Genomic DNA, 13,578 nt, shown 5'->3' with positions numbered 1-13,578 from the left:
CTGTGACCCCCCCAGCCGCCGGCACGGCCCCGCCCCCGCTGCCCCGGTGGTGGCCCACGGCCCCCCGGCTGCCCGTGGTCAAACTGGAGTCGCTGAAGCGCTGGAACGAAGAGCGGGGTCTCTGGTGCGAGAAGGGGGTGCAGGTGCTGCTGACCACGGTGGGCGCCTTCGCCGCCTTCGGCCTCATGACCATCGCCATCAGCACCGACTACTGGCTGTACACGCGCGCCTTCATCTGCAACACCACCAACCTCACCGCCGGCGACGACGCGCCCGCCCACCGCGGCGCCGCGGGCTCCTCCGAGAAGAAGGACCCCGGCGGCCTCACGCACTCGGGCCTCTGGAGGATCTGCTGCCTGGAAGGTAGGACGCGCGGAGCCCGGCCTCGCGTCCCCCCGCGAGCCCCTGCAGGCTCGGAGCTCCCCTGTCCCCAGTCCCCCTGTCTCCCGCGGCCGTCGTTGGTGCCCCGTCTCTGCCCGAGGTGCTCCTGCTGCGTCTCATCCCTCAGTCCCGCCGCCCCTGAACTTCTCCCCCTTCCTTTCGACTCCGCTCTACATGCAGAGCTCCCCTGCGCGGTGCACCCCATCCGGGCCCCCAGCTCATCCCTCTGAACCCCCTTCTCTTATCTCTCCTCCTCTCACGTCCTCCCCCTCCGGCCCCTGTTGCATTTCTCCCCGGTCCCTCTCCCCAGGCCTGGCCTTGCTGCACTCAGGGCTCCCTCTGTCCTTTCTCTTTCTCTCTCTCGTCGTTCATCTTGCTGCTGCTCCTCCTGTAAAGCTGCCGGCCCGTCGCATCTCCTTCATGCCCCGGTGCATCCTCTCTCCCGACGCTCTCCCCCGGCACTGAATTCCCCGGCTTCTCTTGTCCCCCGTCATGGCCCCTTCCTCATCTTCTCCATCTCTTTCCTCTTCTCTTTGGCTCTGTGGCTCCCCCCAAACTTTCTGCCTTATCTCAACATAAGTCATGAACCTGTGCTCTTTTCTCTGTTGTCACTTTTCCTCCTACAGATCTTTGTCTCTTCCCATCAGTGACCACCCCCCGTCTCATCTCCCATCAGGATTTCTCCCAACCTCCCGTCCAGGTCCTTTCCCTCCTTTTTCTTTTAGACGAATGTACTTCAGCTGCCCTCTACGCACGTCTTCTTCTACTTCTTTCTCCTTCGATGCCTCATTTTTTGACTCTAAGTCTTCACTCTCATGGCCCCGCTCACAGTCCCTTTCCTACCTAGATCCCTCTGCTTCCGGTCTCCCCTACTTTTCCAAGACTTCTGCCCCCACCCCACCCCTACCCCCGGCACCTTCTCTTTCCCACTCTTAGCCTCCATATTTGTTTCGTGCACGTCATGGAGGTGCTGAGCTCAGAAACAAGAGTCCTGGGTGCCAATCCCACTGCTCATCTGTCCATCCCTCCCCCCAGCCATGACAGCCATGTTTCCACCTCCCTAAGCCTCACAGCCATCCTCTACAACACGAAGGAACGGGACTAGCAATCCCAAAGTTGCTCCTTTGGCACTAAAAGATTGAAATACCTTTGCTTCTCTTTTTTGTTCCTCTCCTTTTTTCTTTTTCTTTTTGGTGGCCAGTATGGGGATCCGAACTCTTGACCTTGGTGTTACAAGGCTGTGTTCTTTTTTTTTTTTTTTTTTAAGATGACCGGTAAGGGGATCTCAACCCTTGGCTTGGTGTTGTCAGCACCACGCTCAGCCAGTGAGCCAACCGGCCATCCCTATATGGGATCCGAACCCATAGCCTTGGTGTTATCAACACCGCACTCTCCCGAGTGAGCCACGGGCCGGCCCTACAAGACTGTGTTCTAACCAACTAAACAAACGGCCAGTCCTTTCCCTCTTTTCTTCTGTCCCTTCCTCCTCTGTCTTGCTGAGCACTCATAACAAGCCAGGAATAATGCTAATTGTCTCATTTAAATCCTATGATGTGGGTGCCACCTTCCCATCAGGGATGAGGAAACTGAGACTCAGAGAGGTTAAGCGTTCACCCCCAGTCACCCAGCTGTGAGAGGGGCAGAGCCAAGAGAAGAACTCAGGTCCGATGGATGGGGTTTGCAGATCCATTCGGTCTGGCTGGTGAAGTGTTTAAAACTGAAACCAAAATCTGAATCAGTTGCCAGCATTTAAAAAGGGGGAGACTTCACATTGAAGATCTGATTTCTGGCATCTTTTGAGCTATCAGAAGCTCCAACAAAACAGGCTTGCGTCTGCACTAACCACAACTGGCTGAATCTGAGTAGCAGTTGCTTTTTCAGATCAAGTGGGGGTCTCCATTTCCCCACTGTCATCTCCATTCCCTATCGCCTCACATTCCACCCACTTCTCTGGTTACGTTACTTCCTTTCTCCTTTGGATGTCTGAGTTCATGTCCATTCACTGGTCTGACCAAGCACCAGGTCCAAAGCCAAGTGTGGGGCTTGCATCATGAAACCCCTAGGACAGTGTGTGGCATGTATTAAGTTTACCATTCGTTCATTTATTCATTCATTGAACAACCAGTTCTTACTGCGTTTATACTATGTGCCAGGCACTGTTCTTGATTCTGGGGCTACAGAAGTGGAAAACAACAACAACAACAACAACAAAAAGATGAAAATTTCTGTCATTTATATATATTATATTCTAGTGGGAGAGAGAGATAATAATAGAGATAAATAAATAAGACATTTAGGGTGTTAGATGGAACTGAGTGCTAAGAAGGAAAAGGAGCAGGGAAGGGATGGACATGTTGGGGGTACGTGTGTGCAGATAAGGAGGTTAGGAAAAGCTTCACTGAGCAGGTGACATGTGAGTGAAGGTCTGAAGGAAGGGAGAAATGGAGGCATGTGGACATCTGGAGGAAAGTACTTCAGGCTGTGGAAACGGCACATGCAAAGGCCTCGAGGTGGAAGTGTGCCTGTGTGCTTGATCACCAGGGGGAGGCCAGTGTGGCCGGGGCAGAGTGACAAGGGGAGAATGTAGTAGGAGGTGCAGTCAAAGAGGTAACAGGGTCCCAGTCCCAGAAAAGACTTCACTTTTTACTCTGAGATGGGAGCCATTGGAGGTTCTTGAGCAGAGGAGTCACATGAGCTGACAAATTTTAACAGGATGGCTCTTGCTGCTGTGTTGAGAAATAACTAAAAGGAAGGCAAAAGGGAAAACAGGAGGCAGCTTGTCTAGGCTGGCAGCGGTAGAGTTTGGGAAGTGGTTTGAATTCGAAGTATATTCTAAAGCTACCACAGGCAGGAATTGCTGATGGAGCAGTTGTGGGATATGAGAGAGAGGAGTCAGGGGTGTCTCTAAAGCAGGATTTCTCAATTTCAGCACTGTTGACATTTTAGGACAGATAATTCCATGTGGGATGGTCAGGGGGAAGCTGTCCTGTGCGTTGTGGTATGTTCAACAGCGTTCTTGGACTCTACCCACTAGATGCCAGCAGCACTATCCCGTTTTGATAACCAAAATTGTAAATTGTCTCTAGACATTGTCAACTGTCCCATGGGTGATAAAATTACCCCTAGCTGAGAATCACCACTCTAAGGTTTTGACCTGAGCACCTGAGAATGGGAGATCCATTCATAAAGTGGAACAGCAGGTATTTTATTTATTTCTTTTATTTTCTTCTGTCTTATTGATTGATTGATTGATTGATTGGTGGCTGGCCGGTACAAGGATCCAAACCCTCTACCTTTGTGGTACAACATCTCACTCTAACCAACTGGCTTACCCAGCCAGTCCTCTAATTTAATTTTAAGGACAGATATCACAGCTCAGTTTTGGACATGTTAAACTTAAGATGCCTATTAAGAGATAACATCTAGGATGGGGTCAACATAGTGAAGGGTCTATAAAGTACCATACAGGAAATATTTTAGGCTTTGTGGAGCATATGGTCTCTGTCACAATTATTCCTGGAAATAATCAGAGACAATATGTAAGTGAGTGCGTGTGGCTGTGTTCCGATTAATCTTCATTTAAGGACACTGAAATTTGAGTTTCACATGCTGTGAAATCTTCCTTTTTGATATTTTCTGGATCATTTAAAAAATGTAAAATATGTCAGGCCAGCCCATGGCTCACTTGGGAGAGTGCGGTGCTGATAACACCAAGGCCACGGGTTCGGATTCCTATATAGGGATGGCCAGTTAGCTCACTTGGGAGAGCGTGGTGCTGTAAACAACAAGTCAAAGGTTAAGATCCCCTTACCAGTCATTTTTTTATTTAAAAAAAATGTAAAATATGTCAGGCCAGCCCATGGCTCACTTGGGAGAGTGCGGTGCTGATAACACCAAGGCCACGGGTTCGGATTCCTATATAGGGATGGCCAGTTAGCTCACTTGGGAGAGCGTGGTGCTGTAAACAACAAGTCAAAGGTTAAGATCCCCTTACCAGTCATTTTTTTATTTAAAAAAAATGTAAAATATGTAAAATGGGCTGGCTGGTTAGCTCCCTTGGTTACAGTGTGATGTTGTAACACCAAGGTCGAGAGTTTGGATCCCCATACAGGTCAGCTGCAAAAAAAAAGAAGAAGAAGAAGAAGAAGAAGAAGAAAGAAAGAAAAATAAATGTAAAACCCATTCTTTGCTGAATTTGGCCTGTGAGCTATAGTTTGCTGACCCCTGATCTAGGCTGTTAGAGATATGATATATGAGGCTAGAGTTCAGGGAAGAGTCCAGGCTGGAGATACAAATTTGAGGATCATCAGCACATGGATGGATGAGGTGGCTTAGAGAATGAGAAAAGACAGAAACAAAGTAGTTGAATGGCTGAAGCTACATTGTTAAAATGTAGGGGAGATGACAAGAAGCCAGCAAAGGGAGTTGAGAAAGGAGTGGCCACAGAGATTTGGGGAAAACCAGGTAAGTGGCTATCCCAGAAGCCAAAGGAAGTTAGTGTTTCAAAGAGGGGGTAAATGAGGGCTGACTTTATTGTTGCTATAATTGTCATTCATTTGTCACTGAATGCTAACAATGGCCCTGCAAAATAGATACAATTATTACTCCTATCTTCTAGAAGAGGAAGTGAAGTCTCAGAGAAGTGAAGTGACTTGCCCAAGGTCCCACAGCTAATATGTAGTGGGGTCTGCACTTGAATCCAGGTCTGTTTTGTTTCCTAGGAGAACAAAGCAACAAATCTACCAGCTTCCAGCCCATCGGGGATCCAGGAGTGTAGAAATGGGACCCTCTGAGCCATTGCCTCCAGAAGTCACTGTGTCCCTGGGAATTCTTGGGCTCAATTCCCATGTTTTTGGAGTGTCTCTCTGAGAGATGCAGTAGAATGTAATAATTGAGACAAACTCTGAGAACAAGACCGATTTGGTTTACCTTCTGTTCGCCACCTACAGCAGGATGACCTCGGCCACATATTTAATTTTTCTGTGCCTCATTTCCATCATCAGGGAAATGAGGATCATAATACCCCACAACTCACAGGGTCAGGGAAGGATTTGATGAGTTAATATGCATAAAGCAATTAAAAGGCTAGGAGGCACAAAATAAGGGTTAGGTTATATAGTTTATATTTTGTTTTTGTTGCTATTACTATTGTTCTTGTTCTTTTTAATGTTATTATTAGGAATTCAGGTGACCAAGCCCTAAGTTCCTTTTCCATAACCCAGATGTCCCAGCCTTCATCCCAGCACTGTCCAATAGAAATGTAACAGGGGCTGCATATATAATTAAAATTTTTCTAGTAGCTACATTATAGCAAATAAAAAGAAACAGGTGAACTTAATGTTAATAGTATATTTTATTTAACCCAGCATAGCCCAAATATTTTCACTTAAACAAGTAATCTATAAAAAATTATCAACAAAATATATGTTCTCTCTCTTTTTTTTTTTACATTGAGTCTGAAATCCAGTGCATATTTTACCCTTACACCACATCACAATTGCCATTTTTTAAGAGCTCAGGAGCCATTGGTGGGCTGGTGACGTCTGCACTAGACAGCGCAGCTCAAGCTCCCTCTTTAGGAATCTCAGATACACTCCCAGGTCCTCTCAGGACTCAAGATTTGGACCCACAGCCCCATTTATTAGTGTCAACTACATAAAGCCCTTGTGCTAAGCTGTTTGCCTGCCTTATTATCCCATTGAATCCTCACAATTGCACCAAGGGGGAAGGTATTATTATCTCTCTAGATTGTCAGGCAGAAAGCCCATGGCCAGAAAGGGGAGGTGACTCAGCCTGGGCCACCCAAGATTGTCAGGCAGAAAGCCCATGGCCAGAAAGGGGAGGTGACTCAGCCTGGGCCACCCAAGATTGTCAGGCAGAAAGCCCATGGCCAGAAAGGGGAGGTGACTCAGCCTGGGCCACCCAAGTATGTGAGGGGCAGAGCCTGTTAGAACTGGTTTCTCCATGTGACCTACCACAGCAACCTTGCCCCTTAACCCTCGCCTACCTGGTTCTGCACTAGGAAGGACCTGGGGGAGACTCAGGGCCATGTCACTGCCATCCTTGTACCTAAAAACCTCCTAGTACAATCAGGTCAGATTATAGAAAGAGGCATTTGGCATAACTACCACGTATTCATGCTTAACGTTCATTGAAATCTCACCAAAACCCTATAATGTCATATGATCATCTTCATTTTACCAATGAGGAAGTAGAGGCTCAGGAACCTTTGGGTTCCAAAATCCACACAGTTGGGAAGTGGCAGCACAGGGATGTGAGTGCAGAGAGTTTGATTCCAGAACCCATACTCTGTAACCACTGGAGCCACCCTACCGACCTCCTAAACCAAGCTGTGCTTGAATCTTCTCCCCATGACTTTCCATCCACATGGGACCGGGCAACTACTTCAACTTTCTATGCCTCAGTTTCCTCATTTGTAAAGCAGGAATACTGTCACTGCCTACCTCCTAGGGTTTGTCCTAACTATTGAGTGATTTAATTAACCGCCTGTCAAATACTTGGAGCATGGTCTGGTGCATGGTTAGTTCTCAGTAAGTGCTGGTTATCATTACTACTGTCAACACTAATCTGTTGAGATATTCTGTGTGCCATGTCCTTTACATGCTCAACTTGAACCCACAATCTGACCTATACCACATCATGATGGATGTGCTGATGGCTAAGAGTTTGCACTTGGGAGTCATATATTCATTCATTCATTCATTTTTTAAAATTACGGTAAAATATATATAACATGAATTTACCATCTTAATCATTTTTAAAGTATTGAGTAATATTAAGTACTTTTACATTGTTGTGCAGCCAATCTCCAGAATTCTTCTCATCTTGCAAAGCCAAAACTCTGTACCTATTAAACAATTCTGCATTCCCCCTTCCTCCAGTTGCCGGCAACCACCATTTTCCTTTCTTGCTTTATGAATTTGACTACTTCAGGTACCTGATATAAGTGGAATCATACCATATTTGTCCTTTTTACTGGCTTATTTCATTTAGTATAATGTCCTCGAGGTTCATCTATATTATAGCATGTGTCATAATCCTCTTTCTTTTTGAAGCTGAGTAATATTCCATTGTATGTATATGTCACATTTTGTTTACCCATTCATCGTTTGATGGGCGTTTGGGTTGTTTCAACCTTTTGGCTATTGTGAATAATGTTACTATGAACATGAGTGTACAAATATCATTCGAGTTCCTGCTTTCAATTTTGTTGTATATACCCAGAAATGAAATTGCTAGATCATATGATAATTCTATTTTTGATTTTTTTAATTTAATTTTATCTTACTTCTCAAAATATATCGTACTTGATTTTCATGCCCTCTATTTTTAATTTTTAAGAAAACTCCATACTTCTTTCCATAGCCACTGCACCATTTTATATTTCTACTAACAGTGCACAAGGGTTTCAATTTCTGCACCTCCTTGCCAACACTTATTTTTTTTTTATTTTTCATTTTTTATAGTAGTCATGCTAATGAGTATAAGACGGTATCTCATTGTGGTTTCAGTTACATTTTCCTACTGATTAGTGATGTTGAGCATCTTTTCATGTGCTTGTTGGCCCATTCAATCATTCTTTCATTAAAAATATTTATTAAGCATTTACTGTGTGTGGGCATTGTTCCAGATGCTGGGAATACAGTGGTGAACAGCCCAGATGCTTACATTCCAGTTGTGTGTGTTTGAATTTTTATTTTGCTGTGTGTTTGATTTCTGCTTTTACCACCCATCAGCTGTGAAATGATGAACGCTTTCTATGCCTCAGTTTCCACATCAGGACAATGGGTACAATATATCAACTGCTCTCAACTAAGAACTTAATTGTGCTCCAGGCAAAATGCTAAATCTTTTTACCTGAATCCAAACCTCACCTCAACCCCATAAGGTAGGTCCTATTTTTCCATTTTTTATAGGTGAGAGAACAGAAGCAAGTTGGCCTATATAATGCCAACAAGGTCATAGAATAAGGAAGTGGTGGAGTCAGGCTTCCTATTGAAGCCGTGTGGCTCCAATACTTACCATTTGGCCACCGTAAGACACTGACAACATCATATGTTTCATGGGACTCTTGGGAGTATAAAATGAGTTAATCTACCTAAGAAGCACTTAATGTTAACTCTTACTGGTATTACTCACTGTCTTATATTCATTCTTCCCAATTCTTTCCTTTATCTCTATTCCTTTCCCTGTTTTCCTGTGCTTGTCATAGTCTGCCTCTGATCTCCCCTTCTGTCATGTCATCCTTACATTCATTTACCTATTCATTCATTCAACACCCACTACTTTTTTTTTTTTCAATACTCATTTCTTGAGGCCTCCTGTGTGCTAGGCCCAGTGCCAGGAAATGCTCAGGACACACAGAGGAATCACACTCTGTGCCCTTTCTCTCTAGGAACTCCCAGCTTCTTGAGGATGAAAAAGATTATAAATCAACTTGATGCATGTTTTAAAGGGGGCAGCACAGGGAGTAACCGATTCAGCTTTGGTGGGATAAATGTGTGCGTGTGTGTGTGTCTAGGGAAACATTCCTCAAGGAGGTGCCCTTAATGTCCACTGCAGGGTAGGTATTACATCAGCAAAGTATGTGAGCAGAATGTTCCACAGCATAGGCAAAGGCCTGGAGGTTGGAGGGAGATTGGAGAGTTGAGGAAACTAAATATTTTAAATACTTACATTTATACTCGTATTTATATTTATGTTTATTTTCTCCAGCTATGTGCTAGAGGTAGTAGAACAGAAACTGTCCCCACAGATGAGAAGATAGGTTCCCAAAGGGTATGAGGATGAGGAACTGAAGAGGGGATTCCAGGATGCAAGGGGGTGAGACTGCATGACTTCTAGAGGTATACTCCTCCCCCTCACACGCCTCTGCTTGCTTCAACTCCTCCTCTCTCCGGAGGATTCCAGGTTCCGCAAGGAGACACTAGGAATTGCTCTTTAGACTCAGGACTGAAGAGACTACAATTCCCATCATTCACTAGGGCCTTTCTCCCCTCTCAATTGAACTTAAGACTTCCCATGGTCTCATGGGAAATGTAGTCCTCATCGCCATCCGTAGCCCCTTTTTTGTGTTACCACACATTTTTAGATTTCTCAAATATTTAGAGTTAGAAGGTCGCCTTGACATTATTAAAACCAACACCCTCCTTCTTTTGGAGGGGGAAACCGAAGCCCAGAGAAGTTGGGTGACTCAGTCCAGGTTACAGTGTAACGGTCCTTGTGGCCTTATAAGTTCCTTCCTTCCTTTCTCCCTTCCTCCCTTCTCCCTCCCTCTTTCCCTCTCTCTTTCTCTATCTTCCTTTCTTTTCTTTCTTTCTTAAACAGGTGAGGAAACTGAGTCCACAGAGTTGAAAGTTTATCTCGCACCACGAGACAGGCTCTGGAGCTAAGACTTTCTATCTCCCAATCAGCCCAGAGAAAGAAGCGGTTTGGGGAAGGGGGTGCCCCGCCCCCAACTCTGAAGTCCTCACCCCCACTCCCCCGTCCCCACCCCACCTCCAGGGTTGAAAAGAGGCGTCTGCGTCAAGATCAATCATTTCCCGGAGGACACGGACTACGACCATGACAGCGCGGAGTATCTGCTCCGTACGTGGGGGCCCGGGACAGACTCGGGGGTCCTGCCAGGCCTGGAGGGCGTGAAAGGGGCCGGAGGAGGGACTGGGGCACTTGGATCGACACGCAGAGGTTCGCCTCCCAGCCAATCCAAGTTCAGATGCTGAGATCCTCTGGTTCCAGATTGGCCCAGTGGTCTCTCTCCCGCCCCTCTCCTTTCACCTTGGGGCGGGCTGAGGGGGGATCCTGGGCGCTGATTGGCCGCCTTCGTCTCTTTGGCATTCGCGGTAACTCTGCGCTGTGACTGGTTGTAGTTTCCCGGGCTGGGATTGGCCACTGCGCCCTGGGCTGTGGGGCAATCTGCGGCGGGGACTGGCCACTCTCGGGAGCTGGCGGGGGAAGCCTGTGTTGCGATTGGTAACTATCCAGAGAACGCGGCAAATCCTGAATTGTGATTGGTTGCGACTTCAGCCAGGTGCACCTGGCAAGATCTGGGTGCCGGGGGGTTTAGGGGTGGGTGGAAAGGACTGCAGAGAGAGCGACACGAAGGGAGAAAGAGAGAGAGATGAAAGAGAGAGAAAGGAGAGATAAGGGGGGAGGGAGAAAGAGAACGACCCAGAGAGATGAAGCCAGCCATAAAGGGGAGGGGGATGAGAGGAAAGAGGGAGAAAGATGGATGAAGTCACGCAGAAAAAGGGGGGGGGGCGGCAACAGAGTAAGAAAAAGAAGAAAAGGAAACTCAGAAACAGGTTAAGTCAGGCAGAAAAGGGAGGGAGAGACAGAGGCAGGAAGAAGAAGAAAAGAGAGAAGAAAAACCCAGAAAGACAGATGAATTCAGGCAGAAAAGGGACGGGGAGGAGGGAGACAGAGACAGGGAGAGAGAAACCCAGAGAGACAGACGAAGTGAGACAGAGAGGGGAGAGGTGGAGGGGCAGTAACAGATTTGCCAGCAAGGGGGCTCGGGAAAGAAAAAAGATTCGCGGGAGAGGAAGGGAAGGGCGGGGCGAAAAAGTAAAAGAGAGGAAGGGAGAGGATCAGCAGATAAGTTGAGAGAAAAATAGTGAGAGTGATTCAGAGAAATAGAGGGGAAAATATGCCAGGAGAGAGAAAAATAGACCGAGGAAGAGAGAAAAAGACGAAGAAAAAGAGGGAGAGAAAATCAGATCGAGAAACAGAAATTTTAAAAACAGGAGAGAGAATGGGGCAAAATAATAAAATAACAACACAGAGAAGGAGAGTTAGAGAACTAGCGAGAGAAACGGAGACCGAAGCAGGCAGGAGGCGCAGCGCACCGGGGTCGCAGGCGGCCGCGTCTGAACGCCCCCCCCCCCTTTTATTTCCTTCCACCCCCGCAGGAGTTGTCCGGGCCTCCAGCATCTTCCCCATCCTTAGCGCCATCCTGCTGCTGCTCGGGGGCGTGTGCGTGGCAGCCTCCCGCGTCTACAAGTCCAAGAGGAACATCATTCTGGGCGCAGGAATCCTGTTCGTTGCAGCAGGTGAGGGGCAGAGGGAGGGGGCGGCGGATCCGGGCGGTGCACCCGCGCGCGCGCGCGCACGTGTGTGTGTGTGTGTGCAAAGTGTGTGTGTCTGCAAAGTGTGTGTGTATGTGTGTGTCTGCAAAGTGTGTGTGTGTGTGTGTCTGCAAAGTGTGTGTGTGTGTCTGTGTCTGTGTCTGCAAAGCTACCCTGCCCCGAGCGCCCCGTGGGGCCCGAGCTTTCCTAGGCTCTTCCTATCTCCGTCGCCACCCGCTGGGTAAGGTCGGTGTAGTCTTCCGAAGTGAACCAGCACAGACAGGTGTCTGGCGCTTAATCAGGGATTCCGGACGCTTAGGTTCCAAATTCCGCGTTCCTGGAGACAGAGGGGAGGAGTTTGGGCAAGGGGGTGGGACCTTGTGACAGAATCGGAGTCTTTCGGATAGGGAGGAGGGCTGAGCATTGCGGGGAGGAGCCAGGAGAGGGAGAATGGTTTGGAGGCGATGGGGAGGAGCCGGTCTGTTTAAAGGGGCGGGACCTCGTAGACCCTGGTGGTTCCAGGAAAGGGATTGGCCTCGGAAACCATCCGGACCCAGGAAGGGGAAACTAAAGGAGCTGGTCTAGGAGACAGGGTGGGCCTGGGTCCGTTGCCATTTTGAGGAGGAGAGGCTAGAAAAGAAGGTGCTGTGCCTGGAAAATTCAAAGGGGGAGAGGTTATACCATTAAAGGCTCAGAGCGTCAATCTGGCTGATTCACGAGGCTGGACCAAGACCAGAATCTGGGATTGGCCATCTCAACATCTAGGGCCTAGAGAGCAAGGACTGGAAGACTCAAGAGGCAAACTATTAACGGGTTAGACTTCCTTTCTATCCTAAATGAGTAGTGTTGGAAAATTCCAGGGGGCAGAGCTTCTTTGAAACGGTGGAATACAGATGAGAAGGGAGGAGGATTTACTTATTTATTTATTTAATAAGATGACCAGTAAGGGGATCTCAACCCTTGGCTTGGTGTTGTGAGCACCACGCTCAGCCAGTGAGCCGACCGGCCATCCCTATGTAGGATCCGAAACCGTGGCCTTGGTGTTATCAGCACCGCACTCTCCCTAGTGAGCCACGGGCCAGCCCAAGACTTAGTATATTTAAAGAGCAGGGTGTTCTTTGGTGATGGGTCTAGATCTGCAGGGGGCGGGGCTTGGAGGACCTGAAAGGCGGCACTAGCTAGACCTGGGACAGGGGAGAAGCCTGGCCTAGACCCTCAGGGGGCATGGTTTGGCAACCTGGAGATATGGGGCCTAGAGTAGAGGGGGAGACAATTTTCTAATAAAGGCAAATTTTAGAGCGGCAGGGGAGGGCCTAGCATAGTCAGGCTGGGATTATATCACGAAGGGAGAATTTCGATCAGTAATGGGAGGGCCTAGACAGTCAGAGTGGGATTACAACATTAACAGTTCAAACAAGCAGAGGTAGGGGCAGGGGAAAATCCAGGTTTATAATATGAAGGGTGAAGTTAGACCAACTAGGGCAGGCCTGGAAACCCTGGTTGGGACCATCTCATCAGGGGTGATTTTAGACCAGCAAGTGCTGGGCCTGGACTACCTGGAGGTGAGGTTCAGAGCATCTGGGGGTGGGGCCTGGACTAGCTGGGGAAGAGTTTGGACCATCTAGGGTGGGGTTTGGGTCAACCAGGGCGGGGTCTGGACCACTGCGGGAAGGGTGTTCTAGACCACCTAGGGCAGAGAGTAGACCAGTGTTTCGTCCAGCAGAGTTGGAACCTGGGCTAGCTAGGGGTGGGGCTTAGCCCATCCGGGATGCAGAGTCTAGATTATCTGGGGATGGGGCCTGGACCAACTGGGGGTGGGGTTTAGATCAACAGAGGGGTGGGCCCTAGACGATGTGGGGCAGATTTTATTTTTTGTTTTGTTTTGTTTGGCGGCTGGTGGGTGAGGGCATCCGAGCCCTTGACCTCGGTGTTATAACGCCGCGTTCTACCAAGTTTGGGGCAAATTTAGACCAGCTAGGGCAGGGCCCGGTCCAGCGAGCAAGGCGTTTATAGCACCTTGGGTGGGACTTGGCCCATCTAGGGCAGGGGTGGAGGGCAGGAGGGTCAGGGGGTGTGGCCTGTACGGGACCGCGGGGGGGGGGGGGGGGGG

General features: G+C 48.3%; 1 protein-coding gene across 1 annotated transcript in view; it reads left to right on the top strand.

The window, feature by feature from the left end:
• The window catches only part of CACNG8 (calcium channel, voltage-dependent, gamma subunit 8), a 23,960-nt gene that overhangs the window by 330 nt on the left and 10,052 nt on the right, over positions 1-13,578 (top strand). The window contains exons 2-5 of the mRNA XM_008583812.1: positions 16-363; positions 9,907-9,990; positions 11,313-11,453; positions 12,987-13,030. Coding sequence (XP_008582034.1) covers positions 16-363; positions 9,907-9,990; positions 11,313-11,453; positions 12,987-13,030 — 617 coding nt within the window. The remainder of the gene's footprint in view (positions 1-15; positions 364-9,906; positions 9,991-11,312; positions 11,454-12,986; positions 13,031-13,578) is intronic.

The sequence above is a fragment of the Galeopterus variegatus genome, unplaced genomic scaffold (assembly GCF_000696425.1).
Source record: "Galeopterus variegatus unplaced genomic scaffold, G_variegatus-3.0.2 Scaffold3046, whole genome shotgun sequence".
Taxonomy (NCBI): domain Eukaryota; kingdom Metazoa; phylum Chordata; class Mammalia; order Dermoptera; family Cynocephalidae; genus Galeopterus; species Galeopterus variegatus.
Note: the sequence above shows the minus strand (reverse complement) of the source record. Positions and strands in the feature narration are given on the sequence as shown.